We start from the raw sequence: 27,798 nt of genomic DNA on the forward strand, positions 1-27,798 counted from the left end.
CAGGGATCATGTGGTAGTACAATGCATATGGGTACTGTGTGCCACTCCCTAAAACTATTTACTTCCTTGGTATTGTTTATAGGTTTTTCTATAACAGTCATCACTGCAGTATCTGGATGCCTCACGAACATTAATGAATTTATCCTTATCACCCATTGTGTGTGTATGTATAATATCGATCTTCAACTCAGATACATAATAGTTGAGCTTTACCATAGGAGGCCAAATCCTGTACTAAGCCTATGGAAATGGGCTGGGCAAAAGGAGTTGAGAGGGAGATTTTTCTTTTCCAACTTCAATAGGAGTAAAGGTCCTAGTAGCTAGATCTGTAAGCAAAATGAGACCTTATTAATTGTCTTGAGTTTCTTTCGTTCCTTACCAGAAAAAATATAAATTGTGTAGTGAAGATAGAACAATATTGTCAAGGTCAGAAATAGGAGCTGCAGAAGTCACAGAGGTTCTGGAAAGTCTGGTCCTATTTGCATTTCCTGTGCCTTGTGACATAATGATATAAAAATATGCAGAAAGCTGTCTGAGAAAGGAACAAACTTGAAAACTGGTCTCTGGATGCTTATTTTCCAGCAAGTTTTTAAGTTGCATAAATATTGGCACAGTCTGTTCTTACAGAACATTGACATCACTTGTAAACATTGAATCATTTCATTTCCGTTGATTTTTCTCTCAATGCTTTCTGGGATATAAAGGTTGAAATAAGACCTAAAACTTTCCTAATGTTTTTTACGTAGGCTTGTCTCTTTGCCTTATAAGTGCTCTCTTATTCATGTGCCTAGGGACATCCGTAATAATCTTGGAAAGAAATTTGGTGAGTAGTTGGTGTACTGAACGCATTTTCCTGTCTGCTTAACCCAGTCCTTTCTTTCCAGCAATATCTTTGTTTCAATATCTTTAATTTCTTCCTCTGAATCTTTGTTTCAAAACCAAAAAGTAAAATAGACTTTCAGTTCTAGTATTTGAATAAATCCAGGGGGTCAAGATTAATATTTACTGTTGATCATGGTAATAACCTATACATTCATTTGATGTACTCTGTTATATCTTTGTAATGTGTAAAACTGGATTTTCACTAACGTTTTGTGAATATTTACCATGATCTCTAAAATGCATAGATTTGTCTAAATGATAGACAAATTCCAGAAACTTTCTTGGTTATTCATATTTGGCTTTTTTGTGGGTGGAAGGTTTCAGTATCATCTTCTGAAAGAATTTAAACTTTGAATGCTCATTCTAAGAGTGAAATCCTGGCCCAATTTGAAGTCAAAGGGAGTTTTGCCACTGACTTCATTTGGGCCAGGATTTTACCCTAAGTGTTCATCTAAAACTCTTATTTAAACTCATTTAAGTTCATTTAAACTCTTTCACACATTCCAAATTCTAGTCTTTCTTTACAAAAGTAAATACTTCCTGCTCTTTCAGCCCACACTCCACTTCCTCACTAAAAAGATTTACTATTGTATATTCATTATTCTGATTTATTTCACTATAACTGGACACTTTTGTAAATGCAGCTTCTTTATCTGAAATGTTCATTTTTCTGTTTATGCTGTTTTACAACCAATGCAAACATAGGCAAGTCTTTTGAAATAACCAAGGAACTAATACAATTCATATGCTTTTGAATGTTTCATTGTCCCTCTGTATGAGTTTTTTTTGTACTAACAGAATCTCTTGCTAGTGGAAATAACTGTTAAATTCATGCTTCTTTGCAATTAAATTAGGTTAAAATTTCTGGGCAAACACACTTAAAATAAGTTTTAAAATTATACTTTGGAATTCTAATTGCTTATGCAAACATTTGATGAGTAAATATTACTTCCTCTGGTCTAACTATTGAAATCTAGAGCAGTACATTTCATCCTTGGTGAATAGTTTTTGTCCCAGCTTCTAGAGCTATAACCTATGCCCCCTCTTTTTCCATTCTTTAACTGTCAACTTAATTTAAGCTTTGATAATAAAACTAAGAGCAATTATTGGAAAAATTAAATCTCTTGCCTGCCATTTATTCCATGTGTGCCATTTATAAATTAGTCATAAATTGATGGCCTCTCTGATGTCCCAGAATTGGTGCCCTGTTTTAGGCTTTCTTCGAAGGATTTAATTGCTAGAGAATAAAGAGATGCATATCAAAAACTGTCTCTGAAGCTTTTAATTGAACATCAAAGCTAGACTATGTTGTAACTATTAGTTACTACCTACCATAGATGGTAATGCTTATGTAAGTAAGCAATGACATCACTTGTACTATATATTTTTCCAAGCATTTGGACAACTGAACTATAAAAGTTCTGTAACTAACTTGTAGCTAGTTATATAAAGTGTGCTGTTGGCTTATGAGAGAGGACTTTGATGTTTGTACTGTAACAATTCCTCCCAAACTGAATGAGGTCTCGTCTAGACAGCTAGCATATTGATGAATAAGCTTTGTTTCAAAATTGACAAAATGAACTGACTAACATGGAGGAAAATCCAGTGGGAACAGTGAAAATGTAGCTATCAGAAGGCAACAGACAATAGCTATGATTATTGTTTGTTGTTTAGATTGTGTTAGTACTGAAAATGTGCTAGTTTCTTTTTAAACAGAGGGTAGTACAGTTCCACTGAAAATATAGTTCCTGCCTCAAGAAACGGAAGCTCCACTATACTGTCTCCAAAATAAATAGTGTGTAGGCAAAAGGGTTTTGAAATTAACACTTAATTAGGCTTTGCAGTACAACATTTTTTTCCTAAACTGATGTAATGTAGCATATTACTAGGTTTTTTTCCCCTAAGTGTTCTAGGATTACGAAATGTCGTCTTTTTCATAAGACAAGGATTTTTACCCAGAGATACAATGTGAACTTTGTCATACTTTGGAGTAATCCATACTTTGGCTTGCCTTGAGAATGTCCTTGATGGTTTCACAGATACAAGACATTTGCAGTCCCGTTCTCCCCCCCCCCCCCCCCCCCGGCAAAAAAAACACATGGAAAAATAGACAATGAAAGCATAAGCTTAGATGTCAGCACCAGGGCTCATTTTGTAACCAAATGAAATCAATATCTAGACAGTCTGCTGGTCTGAAATGACTGTTTATGATGTATATTATGTGTAATATATGCTGTGGTATAAAGGTTTAAATGGCATGCGTTTGGGATGGTCACATTACCAATGAGTAGAAAAGCCTTAGTTATACACATCATCCCATAAGTGCCAGTAAGACCTTTAAATCACAAAATATTGTGTTTTTGTATTTGTCTCATGTTTCAAGAAAAGCTATTATAGCAACTCTCAGAACATGTTGTGTGCGGCTTTTGAAAGTATTGGGACTTTTCTCATTGTCTACACTTGCCAAGGGGATTGACGTGCAGCGATCGATGCTTCGGTGGTCGATTTAGCGGGTCTAGTGAAAACCCACTAAATTGACTGCAGATCACTCTCCCATCAACTCCTTTACTCTACCGGATTGAGAAGAGATGGGGGAGTCAATAGGAGAGCGTCTCCTGTCGACATCGTGTAGTGTGGACCCTGCAGTAAGTAGGTCTAAGCTACGTCGACTTGAGTTATGCTATTCATGTAACTCAAATTGCGTAGCTTAGATAGGCCTTGTCTACACTACAGGAAAAGTCTTAGTTACTATAGGGAGGTCTACAGAGAAGTGCTACAACTGTGCTGCTTTAGCGCATCTGGTGACCATGCTCTATGCTCACGGGAGAGCGCTCTCCCATCAGCATAATTACTCTCCCTCTGTGAGAGATGGAAGCTATGTTGGCAGGAGAATGTCTCCCGCCAACATAGTGCCAGTGTGGACAGCGCATAGGTTGCTGTAACTTGCGTGGCTCAGCGGATGTCTTTTTTTTTTTTTTTTTCACACCCCTGTATGATGTAAGTTAGACCAACTTATAGTGTAGACCTGCCCTATGAATCCAACTATCTAAGGGTCAGAGGGAGAAGAATTTTATAACTAATAATCTGTTAGAAAATTTAGGGCATTTTAAATCTAAAAGTAACTATCCTTGAAGACAGGTTTCACAGTAGCAGCTGTGTTAGTCTGTATTCGCAAAAAGAAAAGGAGTACTTGTGGCACCTTAGAGACTAATGTTAAGGAAAAGTTAGCACATGTGACTCCATTTTGGTTTGGGGCCCACCATTGTCTAAAAGCAAGCACATCATGCACCAGGAGGAGTGTTCCTTAGATACTGCATTCCTGTGAAAATCCTCCCCCTTGTCTCCAGCCTGTCTTGACTCCCGGTATCTGTTCTTTGTCTGTCCCTACCTCCCTAACAAATTTATTTGAGCTGTAGCTCACAAAAGCTTATGCTCAAATAAATTTGTTAGTCTCTAAGGTGCCACAGGTACTCCTTATCCTTGAAGAGAGATAACAAACTTTAAAGTCATAACACTTATAGGTATAGAAAAGATACCACTGATGCAGAACTAAATCTTGGCCACACTTGAGGTTGTAAAAACATAATATGATTTTGGGGAGTGGACTGAGTGAGAGACACATACTACATTTGGGGCAGAAGAAGGAAATCTTTTACTACACTGTTACGTTAGAGGCAGGAATCCATGGGGTGGTTAGAGGCAATCCAGCCTGGCCTAGCTTCGCTCTCTCTCCTTTAAGACAAGCATATCCTGCCTATGGTTACCATCAGTGCTTAATTTGTGCCAGGGCTGAGCACTAGCACCTCTAGGCTTGGCAGTTCGTAGCCCTGGTAAAACTTCTTGGCTTGCTGTGTCAGTTATGAAAGTAAAAAAAAAAAAAATTGCTTCAGCGCTGGCACAAAATTGGTTGAGCCCTGGCACCTCTTCTGTTACAAATTAAGCACTGGTTACAATACATCCCGGGGGCTGGGGGGGGACAGAACCTGCAGGAATAGAAAAGTTGTTTGTATCCCTGAACGCTGGCTGATGCATGTTCTAATGGCTCACAACTTTAAGCTCAGTCAATACATGATGGATCATGTGTCAGAGGTGCACAGTCATATGGGTAATTTCAGTAGATTTCCATAGAGTTTAAGGCCAGACAGTATCATTTGATCATTTAGTCTGACCTCCTGCATTCTCACAGGGCACTAACTTTCACCCACATACCCCCTGTATTGACTAAAGCATGACTGCATATGTTCAAAGTACAAGACTAAAATGTGAGTAACTTGTATATTTTGTGACTCCGATGAAAACTTACTCTGATTCATTTAAATAGAAGAGTAGTGACACTATCTTCCTTTTCAAAAGGATAGGGGAGAACATGAATTTATCCTCACTGTTTAAGTACATAAATAGCAGGTTTCAGTTTTGGTTTCTACATTTAATATTTTTAGTTAGCTTGGTACACAATCTTATCAGTCTCTCTCTTCTCTCCCCCACACTCTTCTCTCCCATTTTACTGTAGAGTGAATCATCATTGAAGAAAACCCAGTCATAACTGTTAGATATCCTGTAAGTATCTTAACATTTATTTGTTAAGGCAGAAAGTTACAAGTGTTTTTCTTTATTTTAAGTTTGGACTTGTTTTTCATCAAATTCTATGGCATTTTTTGGATTTCCAGCTGATCTCAATAGAGCAATAGTGGGTATAATAAGCCATGGGAAAGTGTGTTGGAAGGAGAATGAGAGGCAAATGGCAGTAATGTTAATATAGACCATCTGTGTGCATAACTTAGTTTCCGTGTATTTTACAATACAAATCCAACTACAGAAGCCCACTGTACAAGAGTAACTAGTACTTTGATATTACAGCAGTGAGTGCCAGACAAAACCCTAATGCAGGTAGAATGTGTGTTCATTTTAAATTAGTTAATACAGAAATCATCTTAAAATGTTTGTTTTGGGCCATATGCTTCAGATAACTATGAGTTATAGTAAATGTAAGGATTCTTAATAAAGTGCCTAATAGATTTAGCATTCGTTGCTATCCCCTGTAACTCTTCAGTATACTTACACAATGAAAATACCTATACAGTGTAACTTTAATCACTCCTTTCATTGTGTTGGGGGCATTGTACAAGCTGTTTAAATACCCACGTTAAAATTAATACTCTAGCAGCCTATGCTTCTTCCACAATCTTTATTCCAGTTCAGAATTGTACTTCTCTTGGTACTAATACTTAGGTATACCTATCTTCTACGTTTGCTAGTTTGTCTCCAGATCTTCTGCCATACTAAGGGACAGGTGTTGCTCAAAAAAGCAGTGTTTGCATTTGAAAATGGGGAAAGAATGTGTGTTAGATGTCAATCCATTCAATCTCAAATATTTGTCAAGGGACTTGAGTAGATTTGTAAATTCTCAGGTCCCAGTTCAGCCGCCTTTACTCAGGCTGAGTAGTACTTACTCAACAAATAGTCATGCTGGTTTCAGTGGGACTGCTTGTGGAGTAAGGCAATGAAATTGTGCCTTTAAGTTTGCATTAGCCTGCTGTAATCTATTCTCTGGTTCACTCGCTATATTATGTTGCATGCTTTTGTCTCTTGAAAATACTGAGAATTCCCTTCTCAGTGCTGATTTTATCACATTGTGTGGTGGTTAACTGCCATGCATTGGAGCTTTAGCTTTAGTCCTAGCATTTCTGCTTATTTTTATGTACAACCTAAGCTAATTCAGAACACTCCAGCTGAAGTAACTGGAATGAAATTATCAGCACATCATTTTAAGACAAATAGTATAATAAATGTCTGCCATTCATTTGAAGAGACTGAAGTTTGGAGTGCAAAACAGATGTTTAGGGCTTTCTTCAAAAGACTTATTTATGTAAGACCTATTTTAACCTAATGGAGCTAATGTACAGTAACTTGGGTGTAATACACACAAATGGCTGTTTAAATAGTTGTTGGTAATACAGTGAGACTTATTCTGTTATGCTATGTTTGCTGAGCAGCTACTTTGGTGCACTTTTTACAGTATCAGTATAGTGAAACGTGTCTTAAGGAACCACTCAGTAACTAGCTTATTATACTTCACTAAGGTGGCCATCTAATAAAAGTGAAGCATAACTCTTCTCAAATTTATTGATATTTTGAGGTGAGTTTTAGGATGGGAGGTTTAGTTAAAACAACTGATTTAAGTGGATCAGACAGATGTCACTGTACTTAAATCTTGGTGAGAAAACATGTAATTCACTCTGGGGGGGTGGGGGGAGAATCTGTATTTTGTCAGAATTCAGCTTAGTACTTATGACTCACTCAATTTATTTGCTAAATATGCAATTCTTAAAATTATTCTGTAGAATGAAACCACTACTTATCTCCTACCAGATAGCGTGGCATGTACCTACAAATCTCTCATGCATTATTTCATTCAATCAGACTATGCTTATACCTAATGGATACTATATGTGTTGCTGTGTGCTAAAGAAAATGTAATTTTCCATATTAATAATGGGTGTTGCTGGTGCTTGTTGTGCTGTTATTGGCAGTTTAAAAAATTGAAATTTTAGTCACTCTCCCTCACCTGAGGTGATGAATATATATAAACTAAATTCCTTGGCGTGTCTATACATTCTCCATTCTTGATGGTGCCCTGAGAGAATTCCCACATCCTCAAGTTGCCTGTTAATCAGATCTCCATCTTCCAGGTGGGGAGGGGATAGGCCTTGCCCTAAACCAGTCAGCACTGCTCCCTAATGTGTTGGAGCTGTTTTGGTAGGTGCTCCCTTTCCTCTGCTTCCCTGGGGCTGTGTGCATTGCCTCCTCAGCAGTTGCAACCTTCATCCGACCAGGAAACAAGGGTTAAATACTGTAGTTGAACCCATGTCTCCCACATGTCGATGCAGAATACTGGTGTTAGGCCACTGAGTTGGCCCAAACTAAAGTGGGATTTTAATTTTTTTGTGTGTGCGTGTGTGTGTGTTTTTTTTTTTTTTTTAATATTTACCCATTAGTCCTCTCACAGACCTAATTTTTACAGTCCCTACTCAGGAGAGATTCCTGTAAAACCAATCAAATACTTCAGGATTTGATTCTAGTTTTATGATGGAAGGTGAGTTGGACTTTTTCTTCCAGAAGTCCTTACGTTTGTGTATTAGAGTAATTGCCTTACAAATCAAGTCTGTGTAAGCTGTGCACATTCAAATAGAGCTTCTCAGGCCTGCTTTAAAGTAAAAGCAGTTACCCAGGTGATGTTAGAAGGAGAGTTTTATATGAATCTTGTGTATTAATTAGGTCTACAGTGTGTGGGTTTTTTATTTTATTTTGAGGAGTCTCAGTAAATATGCTGTATTTTGAACACTGAGTCAATTGATATAACTTTATTTCTGAAAGTCATAAAAAACCAGTACTACCATATCTTCCTACCCCTAGCACAAATATTTAAGAAAAAAGCTACTGGCCTTTGACCATAGTTATGCAACTTCAGGATTGCTCAACTAGCTTAGAAACACAATATTTTGATGTATATAAAGGACACAGTGCACTTTAAAAGACCAGAATTATTTAAACAGAGACAAAGGGGGCATAGGGGGGGACCTTACAAGAGTAAATATTTGTGAAGGTCAAAAACAAATAAGGAAAAGATTCCTCTCAGTCTTCAAAACCAATTGCTCATGTGCCTCTCAAACCAGTTACTTCAGCCTCCTTTGTCTTGCTGCATGTTGGGGTGAAATCATAAAGGATTGAAGCTAATGGACTGATTGCTGGTGTCACTAATTTGTTAAACTTTCTTTGTTTTCTTTCCTGCTGTCTGCTTGGCTGTGATCTTCACCCACAGGTGTCTGACTTCCAAAGGTTACTAATGTTTTAGATGTTACTCTAAAACTGAGCTATCTAAGCTTCACTTACTGTTGTTTCCTTGACTGTACTGCCACTTGTTGCTGCTTCTGCTCTTACCTTCTTCATAGAACCGAGATTCTCTGAACCCAAAGGACAAAGGAAAACTTTTTTGAACTATCCACTATGAAACTTAGACTAGATGTATGTGCCGTTTTCTTGCTCCCTGTGTACTTCTTAATATCTGTGTACAGTGCCCTTGTATTTATTCCATGGTATTTTCTTACCGATGCTAAGAAGAAAAAGGCTATGGCAAAACGCTTAAAAGCGAAACCCATCTCGGACAAGCCTGGAAGTCCGTTCCGTTCTGTTACTCATCTTGAGTCACTAGCAACCATAGACATTCCTGGAGCAGACACTTTGGATAAGTTGTTTGACCATGCTGTAGCAAAGTTTGGGAAGAAGGACTGCCTTGGGACCAGAGAAATACTGAGTGAAGAGAATGAAATGCAGCCTAATGGGAAAGTATTTAAAAAGGTAATCTTTAAAGTTTTTTGAATTCTTGAAGTCTGTAATGTCAAAAGCTTTGTGTCTTAACGATAAAGTATCTGTTGCAGGCCCCCTTTACACTGTTTACCATTTACATTTTATGGTGTAAAACTGGATATTTAACTGTAGCTCAAGAAAGGAAGCTATAATACATGCTGTTAATATTTTTCTTCAGCAAAAAAATTGAGATGAGTAACTTTTTAAAAGATTGTATTTGCTAGTATGTTTTCCACACCAGCTTACGGAATAGGTGCAAACATGTACACGAACAGTTTAGTGTCATTATCACAAAACTATTCTACTCTTTTTACCAGTTAATCCTAGGAAACTATAGATGGTTAAACTATGAAGACATTAACCAGAGAGTGAATCATTTCGGTAGAGGACTAGCTGCACAAGGACTAAAGCCAAAAAGTGCCATTGCCATATTCTGTGAGACCCGAGCGGAGTGGATGATTGCAGCACAGACCTGCTTCAAATACAACTTTCCTCGTGAGTGTTAAAGTTGCATTTGCATTAACTATATTTCTAGAAAAATTTCTTCAGTCAATTCAGTTCTTTACGTCTAGTACATCTGCATATTTCTGGGATAGCATTTGTTTAAAAAAATTCTGGAAGAAAGTGAAAAGTCCTAATTTGTGTTCAGCTTTCTAATAAACTATATGTTATACATTGCTGATTTGTGGGATTGTTGCTAGCAGCTGTAGTCAGACTAATTTGTTCTGCTTATTATACAGTAGAATTTTTTTTTTTTTTTAGAATTCAGAACTGACTTTCACTTTTTGGAGGGCAGGAAAGAGCAATTAATATGGACCCTTTGACTTAGTTAGCCACACAGATTTGATAAACAATTTTGCTCATAACTGAAAAATGCAGCAATGCTATTTCTTTGATTGCTTCTGCCACGTGACATGTTGGGGGAGACTGGATTTTGGGTGGAATGGAGAAATGTTAGGGTAGCTGAAATATGCAAAGCAGCTTCTGAGGAGTCTTGTGAACTGTTTAAACCCTCCACCTTACTTTAATCAATGTACAAGACAAGTACTTTTGAAAGAAAAATAGCAGTCCTGAGTATATTAATACACCAAAAACTTCATTGTGAAGCGGTTAGGGCTGTTACACCCACACACACACGCTCTCTCTTTCGCTCGTTATTGCTTCTATCCAACACAAACCATGCACCACAATTTGAATTCTGCCCCCCTTTCATTTTTCTGCGTTCACTGAAACACCTTCCCTCCTCCCCCCCCCCCCCCCCCAACTCTATTTGTTGTGAATGTTTGGTGCAATGGTTGGTTGTGTAGGGAAAGGGAGATTTGGCAAAGAAGGTTTGCTGGAGGACTATTAAAGGGGATGATGGAATGCTGGCACCCATAGGGAAATATAACTAAGATTGTAGTGCAGGGGTCCCCAGCGCGGTGCTCGCAGGCACAATGGCGCCCGCCGGGGCAGTTGTGTGCACCCACAGGACACCGCACCACTGAAATGCCACAGCCGAGCGCGGCTGCCGGAGAACCACCTGCTGAAATGCCGCTGAGAAGCGTTGCCATTTTTTGGTGGCAACGCTTCTTTCCACGGTCGCATTTCGGCGGTGGACTGTCTGGCGCCCGCCACAGTCTTCTGGGAATAGGAATGTGCTAATCCCACAGAAAGGTTGCGGACCACTGTTGTATTGTGTAGTCTGTGGAGTACAGTAACTGTAGTAATAGTAAGGTGTGTGCATGTGGTGGCGGATACTGTTAAGTGGCTTAACTTTTTTTCCATTTTCTTGCTTTTGTCAAGTAGATGTATGTGTAGTAATCCTAACTACTTCATAACAAGATTTTTGAGTATTAATTCCCTATTTTAATGCTTTATTGGAGGTGATGCCTTACACTGAACACTTGTTCTCTTGGAGAATTGATTAGTAAATGGTAGACTGGGTTTCACTCTTCTCTGGTATGAAGCTTTAAGAATGGTTTATAGAAGCAGAAAAATAGAGGAGATCCTCAGGACTCAGCTCTCCCAAAGTTTTTTCCTCCCTCTGTGTGAAACTGGAAAGAACACAGATTTGTTTTCAGTCGTTTATCATGCGATATTATGACTGAAATTACATTTTCCTCTTTCCATACCACTATTATCATTACCATAAACTCCTTGCTTCATAAAATTCCATCATGGAAAAACTAAAAGCTGCTTTTATTCCTCAGTGGAAAAGGATTGCAGTTGAAAAGTATTCCTTCCCCTGTCTCCCCCTCCTCCACGCGGACTAAATTCTATACATAGAAAAGCTTTTGGTTTGTATCATTCTGCTGTTAAACTTATTTTTATTTATAAAACAGTTGTTACTTTATATGCCACTCTTGGTGAAGAGGCAGTAACCTATGGTCTGAATGAATCTGGAGCATCATATCTAATCACTAGTGTAGAACTTCTAGAGAGTAAACTTAAGGTAAGTTGGGAACAACTATTTTGTCAACTGTATTTCACCCGTAATCTTACAATATACGGTACTGTAAGTACTAAATTTCCTCTTTCTTCAACAGCCTGCATTGTCAGAGATCCCCGGTCTCAAACATATCATATATGTGGATAAGAAGACTATCAATAAATCTGAATACCCTGAAGGACTAGAGATTCATAGTATGCAGACAGTAGAAGAATTAGGAGCCAAACCAGAAAATTGTAAGTGAACCAAATCAGGATTACCCAAGCAGTCCAGTAAGTGATTGAACCTGATTTGAAGGGATATGTATGGGAGGAGAAATGTCCATTTAACCTAAAAAGGAACTGGCGTTTACTGTAGAAAAATTACCAGTCCAACTCAATTTTTTAAATAAGTGGGAAACTAGAAGTAAAATATTTGAGTCTTTTATCTTAATGTTCCGTTGTCCCAAGTGGATTTTGTTTCAGCTTAAACTAAGTTTAATTTTAGAATGTGACTGGCATGGTTTGGCCGAGCTCACTTTCTAAAAGAAGGGAAGGTCATACAGAGTTAAGGTCAGGCTTGGTTATTTGTTTTTGGTTTGTTTTAATGAACGTTTTAAAAACTCCATCACTTTTTTTTTTTTTTTTTTTCTTTCCTGATGTCAGGGATGAGCATTTGTTTTTAGAAAAGTCTTTCTGACCAATTTTGTAGCTAGAAGACCCCCCCCAAAGCCAGGGTGATAAGCGCTGGACTCCCTCCTCCAGTCACTGTGAACTACAATTGGCTGGCTGGAGTAAGAAACCAGCTTCATTAAGGAGGAAGTGAGCAATCATGAGGTTTTGCTTCCTGACACCCAGGTCTACAGTTCCTGCCAGGCAGCTCCTCTGTTACTGGAAAGGAGAAGATGTGAGCAGTTAAAGGAGTTGGTTGGCAGGAACCGGAGGCTTATGCAAGAAAGTACGCATTCAGTAGAGCTGCTTACTTTGTGGTAGGTTGCTGATTTCTTGAATTTGTTGCCAGCACCAAAGGGCTAGAGGTAGGTTTGGGTATTTTTGTGAACTCCCCTAAATGTCCTCCCACTCCTACCTTTGCTCCCCTTTTCTGCTGCAAAGTCATCAGCCTGAGGGTTACGGGTTTTCACAATAACCAGGACAAAAGAGAATAAATGTCAAGGCAACAAACTGGGTTAAAACAAGTTTAGTTTATTTTCATAAGTTTATTAGCTCAATGTATACTGACTTCTGGGTCTGTAAAACTCACTTTCCACCAAGTGTGAGATTTTTCAAGGCATCCTGACTTTGAAATATTTAAAAACAAACAAACTATATGTTTTAGCATCTACAGCCCTGGCTTTAGAGCTGTTACTAATAGAAAACTTGATATGAGTTTGTCCCTCATCACTCCAAAGTATGAGCCTCTTCTGCACTTCTCCCAGGCATTATTTTAAAGGGTTTGACTAGAACGTCATTAGGTTTGTCCAGTGAAACTTTGCAATGACATTACACTTCCAGCCAAATCTATCTCCAACTTACCCTATTGCCTTGATTGAATCTGCTGGTGCTTGTTGTTCCTAATGGGATCTGCCACTTTTTTTTTTCTTTTTTCTGGACTGTTTACCAGTAGAGCATCACTAACTTTGTTTTTGTCAGTGTCTTATGAAGACCAGTTAACTTAGTTTAGTCTTTCTGGAGCTTCGATTTCATCTCTTAGTTTGTCCAAGAAGTAATCACGTCCTGCTAAAGTCCATGTGAATGACATTTTTTTTCTCTCTCTTCCCCCGCCCCCCTTCTACCTTTTGTAGTAGACATCCCTCCAAGCAAACCTGTTCCCACAGACCTGGCTTTAATAATGTATACTAGTGGGTCTACTGGGAGACCTAAAGGAGTGATGATGATTCATAAGAACTTGATAGCTGGAATGACAGGCCAGTGTGAGAGAATACCTGAATTAGGGTAAGAAATGCTCAGTTGCCCCGTGTATGTATAAAATACCATTTTGTTTTATTCAACTGGAATAAATTTTCCTGGATTCCAGAAAGCCTCTCACTTGTATAATTCTGAGAGTCCTGGTGACTGTTTCTTTTAAAAATACGAACTTCAGCAAATCCTGTTTTTTATCCACCAATCTTACATACATCATATGTGAACTGAGATTTCTGTAATCACTTTGAATTTATCATGCTCTTGGACACAACCATAAGTGTCTCTCTCCAGCTCTTTAGTCCTGTTATGATTTTTCTACAACTAAATGAGATTTAAAAAGATAGACAGTATGGCTTCTTTAGTTACGTCTCCTCCTGAGATGTACTTTCAAGATATCCATCATAACTGATCATTATGGGGAGAGTCTGACCATATATTTTCGCACAGGGTATCTGTCTGTAGATTATTATTGGTTCCCTGTCCTTATCAGCATGAGTCCTGAGAAAGTGGAAGGCAGAGGCTGGTGGTTTCCAAGCAGAAATTTTTAAGCAGCTAAGATAACTTCAAGGAAAGGCCTGCCTATTCCAGGGGTCTGATGAGACCAGGCCCATATAGATCCTTCTACATGTGCTGTACGTAATCTGCTTAAATACCTTGCTTACTTCAAGCTGGTTTAAAAGACCACTTTCATTTGGCAGCTAATTTGGTCTTTCATTTTTTAATTATTTTTATTAAGCTTATATAATATTGAGATAAAATAGGCAATAAAATGAACCGAGAAATATATTAAGTTTTGGCTATTCAGTAACAAAGTAATGGCAGACTTTCATGAGGGTTCTTCAGTGTGTTGAAGGATAAATTGGTATCCCTGCACCCCCTTCTCAACAAGTTCATGAGGGGCATGACACCTTTTGAAATGACCCATATACAAGAAACCCCTTCATTGTGGGATATTTATGTGGTTCTGCGCTGAAAGATCTCTTTCGGACCATTTGATAACTCTCAACTCAAGGTCACAGAACGAATGAGCTTCAGGCTCTAGTGACTGATCCACCTTCTACTAAAATATTTTAAAATGAGGAGCTGCTATGAATTTTTTTTGGGGGGGGGGGGGGGGGGGGGAGGAGGGATTTGAAGGTGGAAGGGCTTTGATTATCCAGCTTCAAATAGAAGCTAGTTTCAGCCTTAACTCCATAACTGGGATTAGAGACCTCCTACTTGGAAAGGAAAAGGCAGTTGGAGCACTAAGGACCTCCTGTGTTCCACTGCAAGAAGAATCCCTCTGCTAGAATCAGTGGGTGAAATCCTGACCTTGTTGAAGTTAGTGAAAAAATTCCCATCAACTGCAATGGGACTTTCAAATGTTGAGCTTAGAGAATTCCCAGTGTAGTTGCATACAGGCAGTGGCGAGCTGGAGCCACTTCGCACCAGTTCGCGCGAACCAGTTGTTAAATTTTGAAGCCGGTTTACAACCGGTTGTTAAAGAATACAAGGAACCACAGTGTGCTGTGCGGCAACTAGAAAGCTTTTGAATGTTATAACAAGAAAACACTTAAGCACATGGTTAACTTTAGGCAATTTTTACTCACCCGGTGGGTCTTCGGTGGCAGTTCAGCAGTGGGTCCTTCAGTGCTGCTGAAGACCCGGAGCGAGTGAAGGAACCGGTTCTTCAGCTTTTGGCAGCTCATCACTGCATACAGGAGAACAGACTCCAGTAGTGATCTGTTTATGATGTAGATTTTTGGAAAACTAGTAATTCTGTCTTTCTGTTCTTGATAATACAATACTCTATTGCACTAGATGAAGTATTTTCAGCCCACTCTTGGATCCCTACGTTAATTATATAATCCTTGCTTTGCTAGACCCAAGGACACTTATGTTGGCTACTTGCCTCTGGCTCATGTATTAGAACTGACAGCAGAAATATCCTGCGTTACCTATGGCTGCAGGATTGGATACTCCTCTCCACTCACTCTATCGGACCAGGTGAGGGGAAACTTTCAGCACAGTGTTTAAGCAAAATCTTGGTGGTTGTACTTTTTTTTTATTTTTCTTGATCAGTTACTTATCTTATTGCAAAAATATGATATACAATGCAGTTAATATCAAAAGCAGTAGTACCTTCTGAAAACGTAACCACAAACAAAAAGCTAAGCTCCTGGTGAAACTGTACAATAGATTTCAAAACATGCATTTCTATCTACATTTTGAGTTTTCATCATCTTTAGGTAAAATCAGAATTACCCATAAATTAAAAGAAAAACCAAATGACTGCACATAAGTGGTGTGTTTTGTTTTGTTTTGTTTTTTTTAGTTTCTGCCTCAGTAGATACAGTATTATCCATTGTCACAACAGGATATCAATAGGTATCAAAAGACTAACTGCACTTGATTTTTGCTATAGCTGACTGAGTGTCAAATGTTCTCCTTTTAGTTCTATGATTTAAAAAAAAGATTTAACCATTGGGTAATTCACACAAAAGAAAATTAGTTTGTGTAAAAGCTCTGCTGAGCCTGCCCTAGCTTTTGGTTCTCTTGCTTGCCTAATAGTTGTCAATGAGGTGAAACCCGTAACAGAAGATCCTCCATTAGCTGACTGAAGGGGCAGAGGCACTTGTTGGAAATGGGTAAATAATCAATAAAAGGCTGCAATGTGTATCTGCATCCTCCAAATGTAAATAACTGAAAACATCATAAACATGCTGAAGAATGTAATAAAGTAGAAGAGAAAATGAACACAAGTTTGTTATGCAAACTAGCCAGCAGATGCACAGCTTGGAAGCACTGAGGCACAAGAAAACAAATCACATGTCGGATGGATTTGTGGGGATCATCATAACTTGGTTCCTATTGAAAATCACCCCTTGAAGTCAGACCATACAACAGAAAATGCTAGAAGGATAACTAAAGAAAGCAAAAACGATGCACACAATGTGGCTTGGTCTAGCAAGCTTTGATTTCAGCCGATATTTGGCATGAGATGAGGCTGACAATACACCTTTCTGCTCCACCCCACTGAGAAAATAGTAATCTGGGGAGGGAGGGGGAGAACTTCAGAAACTGCACACTAGGTTATCTCCTGTTTCTTTCTTATTCTCCCCTAACCAGTCACCAGTTTCTCAGTTTAACGTTTTCACGTTTGTCTTTATTTCAGTCAAGTAAAATTAAGAAGGGAAGCAAAGGAGACTGTACTGTACTGAAGCCCACACTGATGGCGGCTGTGCCTGTAAGTATGAGAAGGTAGAGGACATGATTAAGGCTACGTTTTAGTCACGGGTATTTGCCGTAAAAGTCATGGACAAGTCGCTGGCAGTAAACAAAAATTCACAGCCCATAACCTGTCCATGACTTGTACTATATACCCTTAACTAAAACTTGGGCTGGGGGGGCTGCGGGTGCTCCGAGGTGGGAGGGTGGGCGGCAGTGCATGGCCTGGGACCCCGCTGGTGCTGGACGGGAGTTGGAGAGGCTGGAGGGGAACCGCAGCCAATGGGGGCTGCGGGAGTGGTGCCTGCAAGCACAGGCAGTGTGCAGAGCCCTTGGTCCCTTCACCTAAAATGAAGAGCTGCAGGGACATGCCAGCCCCTTCCGGGGAATCCCCCTTTTTCCCCCCTGAGGTAAACGCCACCCCGCAACACAACCCCCTGACCCAGCCCTGAGCCCCCCTCCCACACCTAAACTGCTGCCACTGTTCAGGCAGCCCCTGAGCCAGCTGCACCAGCCCCTGCAAAAGTCACGGAGGTTATGGAAAGTCACAGAATCCATGACCTCCATGACAGACACGCAACCTTAGGCATGATTAGCAAGGACATTCTTATTTTTCCATATATTCACTCCAGCAATATCCCTAGATGGCTAACAACATTGATGTGAAGTGTTTAAAAAGTCTAAGGTTTAAGATGCAGCTTGTAGAAGTGCATCAGTGTGTTAACTAGTGGAATAGTTCTAAATGGTCTCCGAGGTAATTTTGGTTACTTACCTAGGACTGACTATAGAAATTCAAGGCCAGATTGCCAAACTATAAAATGTTTTACTATGTGAGGCTTTTTCTTTCTCCTAGGCAATCAACTTCATAACTTGAAAGGGGTTTATGAGGCAGGATGGATGAGGAAAGGAAAAAATGTGACTTTGTCCTCCAGTTCTGTTACCCATTTCCACACATTATTCTACCACCTTGAATAGTCCCTAGCTGGAATAGAATATAAAGTCATTAAATAGATGACATATTAAGGGAAAATGTTAGTATTACACAACAATTTGGCAGAGACTGCATAGCTAAAGTGAAATCATCCATTTAAAATGAATAGTACTTTTCTTGTTTTGTTTTTTAGTTGGGTTTGATGCATGTTTTCAATCAGAAGTAGTAATTCTTTGTCCTCTTTTCAATCTTTGCTGTAGGAAATAATGGACCGAATTTATAAGAATGTCATGAGTAAAGTCCAAGAGATGAACTATATTCAGAGAACTCTGTTCAAGATAGGCTATGACTATAAACTGGAACAGATCAAAAGGGGGTATGATGCACCTCTGTGTAATATGTAAGTACAGTTAAAGGTTCAAATATCTTTCAATGTATATAATTTATCAGAAATTAAGAGGTGATTTGAGCAGTCTGTAAGCAATTCTCCTTGTGTAAGTAATCCGGTACTAGAGGACTCCAGGCTAACAGACAAAGGCATAACAAGATCCACTGACTAAGTCTAATTCAGAGAAGTTCAAACTGAAAATAAGATGAAAGTCTAACAGTAAGGGCCATTAATCATTGAAACACATTACCGAGGGATGTAAATTTTCCATCTTTTGGATTTTTTTAAAAACCAGACCGGATGTCTTTCTAAAAAATGCTTTATTTCAGCCACAAGATACTGGGCTAGACGCAGGAGTTACTATGTAAAATTCTATGGCTTGGGTAACACTTGACAGACTATATCATCATGATGGTCCCTTTGGGCCTTTAAAATCTGTGAATCTTATTACTTGTTAGATGTGTCCGCTGAATAGATAAAGAGGGGTATGAGAGTCTCTAGCCTTTCCTGCAAAGGAGTAGAACAAGTAATATTTATACATGGTTTCTTTTACCTCAAGACTGCTGTTTAAAAAGGTAAAAGCATTGCTAGGAGGAAATGTGCGTATGATGCTTTCTGGAGGAGCCCCTCTTTCACCTCAGACACAAAGGTTCATGAACATCTGTTTCTGCTGTCCTGTTGGCCAGGGTTATGGATTAACAGAAACCTGTGGAGCTGGAACAATTACTGAAGGTATGTTAACATACTCGTGGAAATCTGCATGTTTAATGTAGATGTGTGAATTTTTTAATTTTCAAGTACAGTTGAAAACATTTGTAGCTCTTAACTTCTAGAGAATAACTTGAGTTAATAGCTACCTTCCTATTCCAGCTCTGTGTTTACATTTCAGTATTGTCAGATTAAAAAAAACTTCTGGCCACCATCTTACTGTTTCTTTCTAACTTCCCATAGTTTCTGACTATAGCACTGGCAGAGTTGGGGCTCCTCTTATTTGCTGTGAGATTAAATTGAGAGACTGGCAAGAAGGTGAGAACATTTTTTTTTTCAGGACATTCTACTTAATTCTTTCAGTGAATCTGGCTGCAAATTTCAAGCTACAGGTAAAACATGAATATGAACAGTTCTTGTCAAAATGATCAGTTGGCATTCAAACCTGAAGATACACAGCAAACATAGATAGCGATGACAAACTGCAGAGCTACCAAGCCTTTAAGATTCATGCAAATGCATGATCACTGTTGCATAATATGTGTAACAGTATAATATTTTGATCTCCGAGTAACTAGTTTTACTGTTTCTAGCCTGTTTTCCTGCTGTCCACAAAATCAACTGTAGACGTTGATGTAATGATGTCATTGAGTATTAGTATCTTGTGATCTCTTGATAAATGGATAATCACTTTATTTTGTGTGTGAATTCTTCAGTATCTTCCAGGGAAAGGAATGTATATTGTATCAATCTGACTTGAAAACAGTTTTACTTATCTGGCTTTCAGGTGGCTATACTTGTAGAGACAAGCCTAATCCTAGAGGAGAGATTATAATAGGTGGACCTAATGTCTCTATGGGATACTTTAAAAATGAAGAAAAGACAGAGGATTTCTCCGTGGATGAAAATGGCCAGAGATGGTTTTGTACTGGAGATATTGGAGAATTTCATCCTGACGGATGTCTACAAATCATAGGTTGGGGCCTTACACTTTTTGCCAATTTAAATGCCAGTTAAGCAAGAGCATAACCTCACACACGTGAGTAGTCTCATTGAAGCCAGTAGGACTACTCATGCTTAAAGCTACACACTTCAGTAATTTGCTCAACCATGGTGTTAAAACATATTCTCAAAACTTAGTGATTGTGAAGCCCTGAAATTGATGCGGCTGTCTGTAATCTCATTAACTGTCTCTACTCAGCCTTCACTTTGAAAATTTACACTTTGTTTTTTAGTATTAGTTTAATGGCTAAAATTTAGATTCCCTGTGACTTTTTTAATTTTAGTTGCAAGTCTGGAAAAATTACTCCTAAAGGGCATTTTTTAAAATGGACATTTCCTTAAAAGTTAAATGCTAATCGCTTCTAGGTCAGAGGTGGGCAAACTATGGCCTGCAGGCCACATCTGGCCCGCGGGCCTGTCCTGCCCAGCACCTGGCCCGGGAGGCTCGTCCCTGGCCTCTCCCCCGCTGTTCTCCCTCCCCCAGTCACAGCGCCGCGTGGGCAGCGGAGCTGCGAGCTCCTGCCGCTCTGAGAGGCATGCTAAGGGGGCGGCGGCGGTGAAAGGAGTTTGGTAGAGGGTCCTGGGGGGCAGTCAGGGGACAGGGAGCAGGGGGCAGTTAGGAATGGGGTGGAGGTTCCTGTCACGGGGTGGGGGTGAAAGGAGTTTGGTAGAGGGTCCTGGGGGACAGTCAGGGGACAGGGAGCAGTTAGGAATGGGGGGTCCTGGGCGGCAGTCAGGGGACAGGGGGCAGTTGAATGGGGCGGAGGTTCCTGTCACGGGGTGGGGGTGTGGATAGGGTTGGGGCAGTCAGGGGACAGGGAGCAGGGGGGATTGAATAGGGGTCGGGATCTGGGGGGGGGGCGGTTTGGGGCAGGGGGTCCCAGGTGGGGATGAGGAGCAGGGGGGGTTGGATGGGTCAGGGGTTCTGAGGGGGACAGTCAGGGGGCAGGAAGTGGGAGGGGGCGAATAGGGGGCAGGGGTGGGGGCCAGGCTCTTTCGGGGGACACAGCTTTCCCTACCTGCCCTCCATACAGTTTTGCACCCTGATGTGGCCCACCCCTGTTCTAGGTGACTTGTTTGGCGTTCCTTTGCTTGTACTTTTTTTTTTTTTAAGTCTTTTGCATGGTATTCCATTAAAATTAAATAAGCATTTAAAATGTGGTACTAAAATTATTTTAACTGAGTATATACAAGTGGAAGAATCTAAACTCCTTTAAAGCAGCATGCCTTTCTAACTGTTCCTAGATCGTAAAAAAGATTTGGTGAAGTTGCAGGCAGGAGAATATGTATCTCTGGGTAAAGTAGAGACAGCACTGAAAAACTGTCCATTTATTGACAATATCTGTGCTTATGCCAAAAGGTAAGTTACATTAATATTGTCTCTTCCCCTCAAACTCATTTAGGGGCATTCTTTTATTTAATGCTTGATTTATATATGGTATTCAAAAATCCTTTGTCTGAAATGCGGATTGTAGGCCTAATTCTCCAGTGTACTAAGGCCCTCTTATAGCACTAGAAGAGTAAAGGGGGTGGAAATACCCCTGAGGCTGCCCCCCCGTGCAGAGGGTCCCCAGATTAGTGCAGATCTGACATAAGAGCTCTACCCTGGCCCTGTTCCCAGCAAGCCTTGTAGGGAGTAGGAGTGAGGGGTGTGGTCACTGTGCACTATGCTACAGCTGTCCTCTGCATACACAGGCCCTTAGAACAATGGGAAGCAATGTGTAAATTAGAACAGTGCTGAGGCCAAGCAGGCTCCCAGCTGCACCAGAATAAGGGGGAGTGCAGGATCAGCTTAAAGCTTCCTTGATGTATGTGTTTCCCACCACAACTCCCCTCATTACTGCCCATGGGGGGGCGTGTGAACCACCGTCTGGGGGAGGCTAGCCTCCCAGTGCCACCCATAGCCATGGGCCCAGTCCTGCAGCTAGCCGCCCTAGCCCCAAAGGAGCGCTGGGAGGGTGGGCAGCGCGCAGCCCTAGCCCCGGAGCGCTGGGAAGGTGGGTGGTGTGCGGCCCCAGCCCAGGAGGGCGGGCAGCTGCAGTCTCCCCAGCTCCAGAACATGGAAAGGTGGACAGCATGCAGCGTAAGCCTCCCCAGCTGGAACACTAGGGGGGCTGGAGCTGGAGGACTGGAGCCACATGCAGGGAGCAGTCACGGCAGGGGCGGGACCACGGCTGGCTGTTTAGGGAGGCACAGCCTTCCCCCAGCCTATGCGACCAACTGCCCATGTTCCTGCCCCAATGCAGGGGCAGGGTAACTGAAAATAGCAGCCTTCTTACTAAACATAAGTACAATCTATTGTTTATAGATGGCTTTGGCCTTCAGTCAAAATGCTATGGTGTTTATGTTGACACTTACAAGCCTGATCCAAGCATTTTCTGTGGGCTTTGGAAAAGTCCCTACCTTCCCTTAGTAGTAGATGGTGAGACTTTACTTGCACTCACTTGCTGGATACTGGATTTAGTAGAGACTCTGGACCATTCTATAACTTCTCTCTAGACCAAAGTATGAGACTGATTGAACCCAGTCACTTACTAAAAAAGCTTCATGATAAAGGTTGAATAGTGTGGTGGGGGGAGGAGAGGAAGAAATTAGCTATATATCTGAAAGAATTGGGGAATATTTACTTAGACTCAAGTAAACTTTGACAGTCTGAAATTCTTCTTACTTCCCTGGTTTTTTTTTCTTGTACTCTCATCCTGTTTTAGTGATCAGTCTTATGTGATCAGTTTTGTGGTTCCTAATCAGAAGAAGCTGACTGTATTAGCTGAACAGAAGGGTGTCAAGGGAACGTGGGTAGAAATCTGTAACAATCCTATCATGGAAGCTGAGATATTGAAAGAGATTAAAGAGGTGGCAGATAAGAGTGAGTATAATTTAATTGTTTTATATACTGTACTAAGCCAATTTCACATCTGTAGATATAGTCCTCTCACTCATGTTTTCTAACTTGCTGGGAAATCTGTGGAACATGTTACCTCTGGATGTAGTTGATAATTTTGAATAGAGTCAAATCTTATCTGAATGAGTAGAGGAGCACACTTTCAGGCAATTTCTTGTTCCTAAAGTAAGACACTGTGGGAATCCAGTCCAGTAAATGTTACATGAATGATACAGCTGGTTTTAAAACATTCTGCTAATCCTTGTTGTAGTGCTGGATGAATGGCCAAAAGCTGGTCTGGCTGCTCTCTAACATAGCCTATGAGGCCAAAGAAACGTAGGGTGACTTTTCAAGGAACAAGGAAAATTTAATTGAGACTTTATGGCCGAACAGAAACACTAAAGATGGTATTGGGTTTTGTCTCAATTTCAGTTATTTTGGCAATAACCGTACTAATAGAGTACACATTACATACTCTTCCATCACTTATTCCTACAAGATTAAAATAGACTGATTCTCATCAGGACAATAGGTTAAAACATTTACAGTACAATTCTAAGAGGATGGTAGGCAGCTTTTGCATGAGTTGTTTTGTTAAATTTCCATGTGTCCCATTGAACTGGTGGAAAAACTTAACTCTATTATTGTGTTGCATGTAAATCATAAAATGTTTTCCACATAACTTTTTTTATTCTTGTTCCTCTAAGAGCTTGGCTTATAGAGAAAAATCCTTGACAGCACTAATGTTTTAGATAGAACTAAGGCCAAGATCTTTCCTTTGGCCTTCATTCCAAGGGAACATTAAACAAATCATCTTGGAATCACTTTTTAGCAGAACATTCTGTAGTTCAATCACAAAAAGGCATATATCTAAACGAAAACAAAACTATATTGCAACAACAGTCTAAAGTTAAAGCTATAAAGTTAGGTCATACAGCAGGAGCTATTCTTTGTTGCCACTGATTCTAATAATTGTAATTTGCTGCCATCTACTTGTTGTACTTGTGATAGCCTGTTTTGGAAATTCAGTTTCTAATTGGGGATTGGTGGCATTTTCATTTTACTCTGTTTTGCTGAAGTATTAATATTATGAAGCCAATATCCTTGTTTAGTGTTTGTTATTATGGTTAATTATGTTATGATAGTGCCTAAGGGCTACCTGAGATTGGAGCCCTATTATGCTAGGCCCTGTATAAACACAGAATAAGACCGTTCCCCCCTCCAAAAGAGTACATAATCTAAAAATGTTAAATGACTTTCAGCATTTCCATTGATTCACTTTCAAGGGTTCATAATTGGTCACTGGCTGCAAGCAAGGATTTCTTATTTGAAGGAACTGACTTTTTTTAAGGGCCATGTGGACTTTTAAATGACACTAACAAAAGTAAGGAAATGCTTGCTCACTTTGTATGTTTGCTTATTTGGAACTCTTCTGATTTAACAACTTACTTACCCCATTTAGTCTATGCTGGTAATTTGTGTCTCCTCCCCCCGAATATTTTTAAAAGACACACAACCAACAGATGAATTAGCATCTTTGTGCATGGACTGTACATTGGAAACAAGTATGTCCCCTAAACATGTTTAGTCATAACATGCAGAGGGGTCAGATTTTCAAAAGTGTGAACGCAGTGTTGTCTGTAATGTGGGAGTGCACATGTGTATATGCACACATCTGTAGCTTATACTCTATTTTGGATTTGTGTGCGCACACACTTTTAAAAGCTGTCAACTGTGTTCTACTAAAATATTCTACAAAACTGCACAGTAAATAAAAATAATTATGTAACTTGGGTGGATCATCATATCCTATCACATGGTATGAGTACAATCCGTTTCATCCTTCTTTAATTGCTACTGTGAATAACAGTAATCATGGGCCTGATCATGTAATCCTTGCTCACAGCTACCTTCCTGATGCATGCTACAGCCACTTTTTTTTTTTTTTTTTTTAATACCTTATTGTGCCTAGACTGCAGTCTCTCTTTTGAGGTAGGGACTCATTTGTTTTGCACTTTTCATTTAGCGTGCAACTTTGTTACTGCTTTGAGATTTTATTCTGTGATCCTCATTTGTTTGGCACTTTTTTATTTACAGTGCCAATCCGCTGGAGCTGTACCAAAGATAAATGCTATGGCATGTGTTACTAGAATAATAGCAAACACTAAGTATTACAGCCATAAGTTTGCATTTTCTTTCTTCAGTGTGTCGATTCCGTGACTGTATTGATATGAAGTTATTCCACTATAGTACAGCAGACTATTGAATATAAATCCTATTCCTGTTGTATGTATGAAGTTGTATGAATCAGTGTTATCTGTGAATGTAATCATAAATGTGTTTTTGTTTTTATTACCCCTGCAGTGAAATTAGAGAGATTTGAAACACCAATCAAAGTACGGTTAAGCCCTGAACCATGGACCCCAGAGACTGGTCTAGTAACTGATGCTTTCAAATTGAAAAGGAAGGAATTAAAGAACCATTACCTCAATGATATCGAGCGAATGTATGGAGGCAAATAAACTTCTGAGCTGCATTGACTAGAAAGTTGTGCAGAAAGTTCCTTCTCAGACCCTACAGGACAGAACTCAAGCCTCATAATATTGGACATCCTTGTGTACTGAAGTTACAACAGGTAGTTCAGACAGTACACGAAATCAGTGAAGACCTCCCTAACCTGTAAAGCCGGGTCCTATGGGGAAAAACACTTTGCTTATGGAACCAAACTTTCTAGCTGCTCGCAGAAAACACTTACCCACTTTAAACTGTTTCATTTGATCACTTCCACCTTGGAGCTGGATGTGATCATGTGAAGCAGTGTGACTTGATAACCTGATTTCCACTGTTGCTTCTGTATTCCAACTGCTTTCCCACCTGTTTTTCTCCAGTTCCCCTTACAAATATGAAAATGAGTTAAAATGGAAATCTGACCATTCCTGCATCAGAGAAAGGTAATTGGTGAGGGGAAAAAATAAACGTATTTAAGGTTTGCACTTCGTAATGCAAAAAGTGAAGATGAAGTAGGAAAACGTTAAATACAAAGCATTGCAGCTTTTGCAAAAGTATTGGTTTAATGTCTTATCTCAGGTCCTGTCCTAGATTAAATGAAAATAAATAGTTTAACTTGACACTGATCTGTATCAATGTTACCTAAAAGGCCAGTACAGATGCATAAAGCGCCTTTTATAATTTAAGTTCATGGAAGAGGGAAAGAAATCTGAGGTTGTTGCACTGCATTTAAGCCCAGTTCTAGATTCTACTATGGCCCCTTTGTATTCAGAAGCTGTGAGCCAGAAGGTTAGCTTCAAATACCACCTCTTCACATCCTACCCCAGTTATATCCTGCATCGAGCTCAGGTCGACAAGATCCAAGAATTGGGCCCATTGATTAATACTCCATACTACAGAATTTGTTCAAGGCCACAGAATTACATGGCACTGACAGTAGACTGAATCTTCTGCACATCAGTTATACTGTGAATATTTTCAGTGCCTAAAAAGGAATATAAAATACTTACTGAAATAATAAGGGTGAACTGAAAGGCTTTTTAAAGATCAAACTAGTCAGAATTTTATTCTTCATGAGTGTTCTATGAACAACTTATCTCCAGTAGACTTTAAATGTTCTGAGATTTTTTTATACTTGCCAAGATGGCTTGCTTTTTTTTTTTTTTAATTCAAAACAGCATTTTCAACTTTGACGCAAAGATTTAAAAAAAGACTCCCACTGCAAGAACTGTTGCTTGTTAGGGAGGTCACCAGCTAGCATATAGAACTGAGGTCTTAAACAAGTAAAGGCAGAACTGACATTCAGATCATTTTTGTCTTTAAACAGCCGTGAACCTTTAAAGTCAATATTCTGTTATTGCTTTGAAATATTAGGCCCTGATCCTCCAAATGCTTAGTTACATGTGTAGCACTACTCTTATGAGTAAAGCTAAACACACATGTAAGAATTTACAGGATCAGGGCCTAAACCATTTTGTATTAACTTATTAAAAAGTATTACTGTTCACCTTTTTAAATATGTCAGTCAAAACAAGCCACAGGTGGAAGCCAAGCATTTCCCATATTCTTCTTTTACCTACGCTTGATGAGCTTGGTCTCTGGTTAGGGATTTTTGTTCATTAAACTTGTTAAAAGAGGAGAAAATACTTGAGGTAGAACTTTGTCTTTCTGTTTGTGAAAATGTTTGTTTTAAAAACTGGAAACCATAGAGGTGCTGAAGTGGGAAGGAGGCAAAATAATAGAATAATTTGTTTTGCCATTGAGTGTGTAACATCCTGTACTGTTTCTTCAAAATCGTTAGTTATCACTCTGGGCTCATATATCTCTCCTAGCTGTTCCCACTTGAACCATAAATACTGTAAAAAGTGGAAGCTCTTGCAACTGTTCTACTTTGCACTTCTTTCTTAATCATTTTATATATGTTGCTTACATTTTGTACAGATGTGGCTCTCAACTGTGATATTATAACTTACTTTGATCTAAAGTATTTATAAAATAGATTTTGTCTATTCATAATATTTAAATGTTGTGTATATGATGGTAAAAAGGAAAATTATCTGATATTGTCATTGTAAAGAGTGAAAGGTTTTATATGAAACATCTTCATTATATAGTGATTTTAAAAAACAATCAGGGCAAGATTTTCCTTCTGTGAGGTGTGTGTGAATCCTTTTTTTCCCAGCTCAACCAACTTTCAAAGTGAAAATAAATCATGGTTATGGATTCGTTAACTATAAGCTCTCGGACTGTCCTTTCCTCTGGGGACCAATTTATTTTTAAACTTTCAAGGAACTTTTTTTTATTTTTATTTTTTTACATGCATAACTCTAGTCAAACCATAACACTGCCAAGTGATTTTGCTAAAATCCCTTGGGGATGGGGAGCAAATCAATTTAAAGTCAGCTGCTGCTAGTTGTGCATGAACTTTCAACAATCATTAAAGGGGATCAGAAAAAGGCCTCTCTTCCTTATCTAAACACATAGACTTGTTTATGAATACAGGAAATACAGCCCATGTCAATAGTGGCTTTTCAGATTATTAGTCTTGGAGATATGTATGTTTTCTTTGTGTATTAAAATTATTCATTGTTAAAG

The 27,798-nt window shown here is 39.4% G+C and overlaps 1 protein-coding gene across 7 annotated transcripts in view; it reads left to right on the forward strand.

Moving 5' to 3' along the window:
- Nucleotides 1-27,434, forward strand: part of ACSL4 (acyl-CoA synthetase long chain family member 4) — a 48,353-nt gene extending 20,919 nt beyond the window's left edge. For 2 of the 7 annotated variants that reach the window (XM_037909443.2, XM_037909444.2), the window contains 15 exons: nt 5,393-5,439; nt 8,998-9,237; nt 9,564-9,741; nt 11,571-11,680; nt 11,775-11,913; nt 13,458-13,608; nt 15,441-15,564; nt 16,733-16,804; nt 17,977-18,116; nt 18,664-18,836; nt 19,056-19,130; nt 19,600-19,788; nt 21,060-21,174; nt 22,523-22,680; nt 25,060-27,434. In XM_037909443.2, coding sequence (XP_037765371.1) covers nt 9,010-9,237; nt 9,564-9,741; nt 11,571-11,680; nt 11,775-11,913; nt 13,458-13,608; nt 15,441-15,564; nt 16,733-16,804; nt 17,977-18,116; nt 18,664-18,836; nt 19,056-19,130; nt 19,600-19,788; nt 21,060-21,174; nt 22,523-22,680; nt 25,060-25,217 — 2,010 coding nt within the window. In that variant the 5' untranslated portion in view covers nt 5,393-5,439; nt 8,998-9,009 and the 3' untranslated portion in view covers nt 25,218-27,434. Of the gene's footprint in view, nt 1-746; nt 824-5,392; nt 5,440-7,944; nt 9,238-9,563; nt 9,742-11,570; nt 11,681-11,774; nt 11,914-13,457; nt 13,609-15,440; nt 15,565-16,732; nt 16,805-17,976; nt 18,117-18,663; nt 18,837-19,055; nt 19,131-19,599; nt 19,789-21,059; nt 21,773-21,811; nt 22,681-25,059 lie in introns of those variants that run through there. The other 5 variants (XM_037909445.2, XM_037909446.2, XM_043521728.1 and 2 more) reach the window with 4 other exon arrangements.
- Nucleotides 27,435-27,798: the final 364 nt, after the last annotated feature.

The sequence above is a fragment of the Chelonia mydas genome, chromosome 9, assembly GCF_015237465.2.
Source record: "Chelonia mydas isolate rCheMyd1 chromosome 9, rCheMyd1.pri.v2, whole genome shotgun sequence".
Classification (NCBI taxonomy): domain Eukaryota; kingdom Metazoa; phylum Chordata; order Testudines; family Cheloniidae; genus Chelonia; species Chelonia mydas.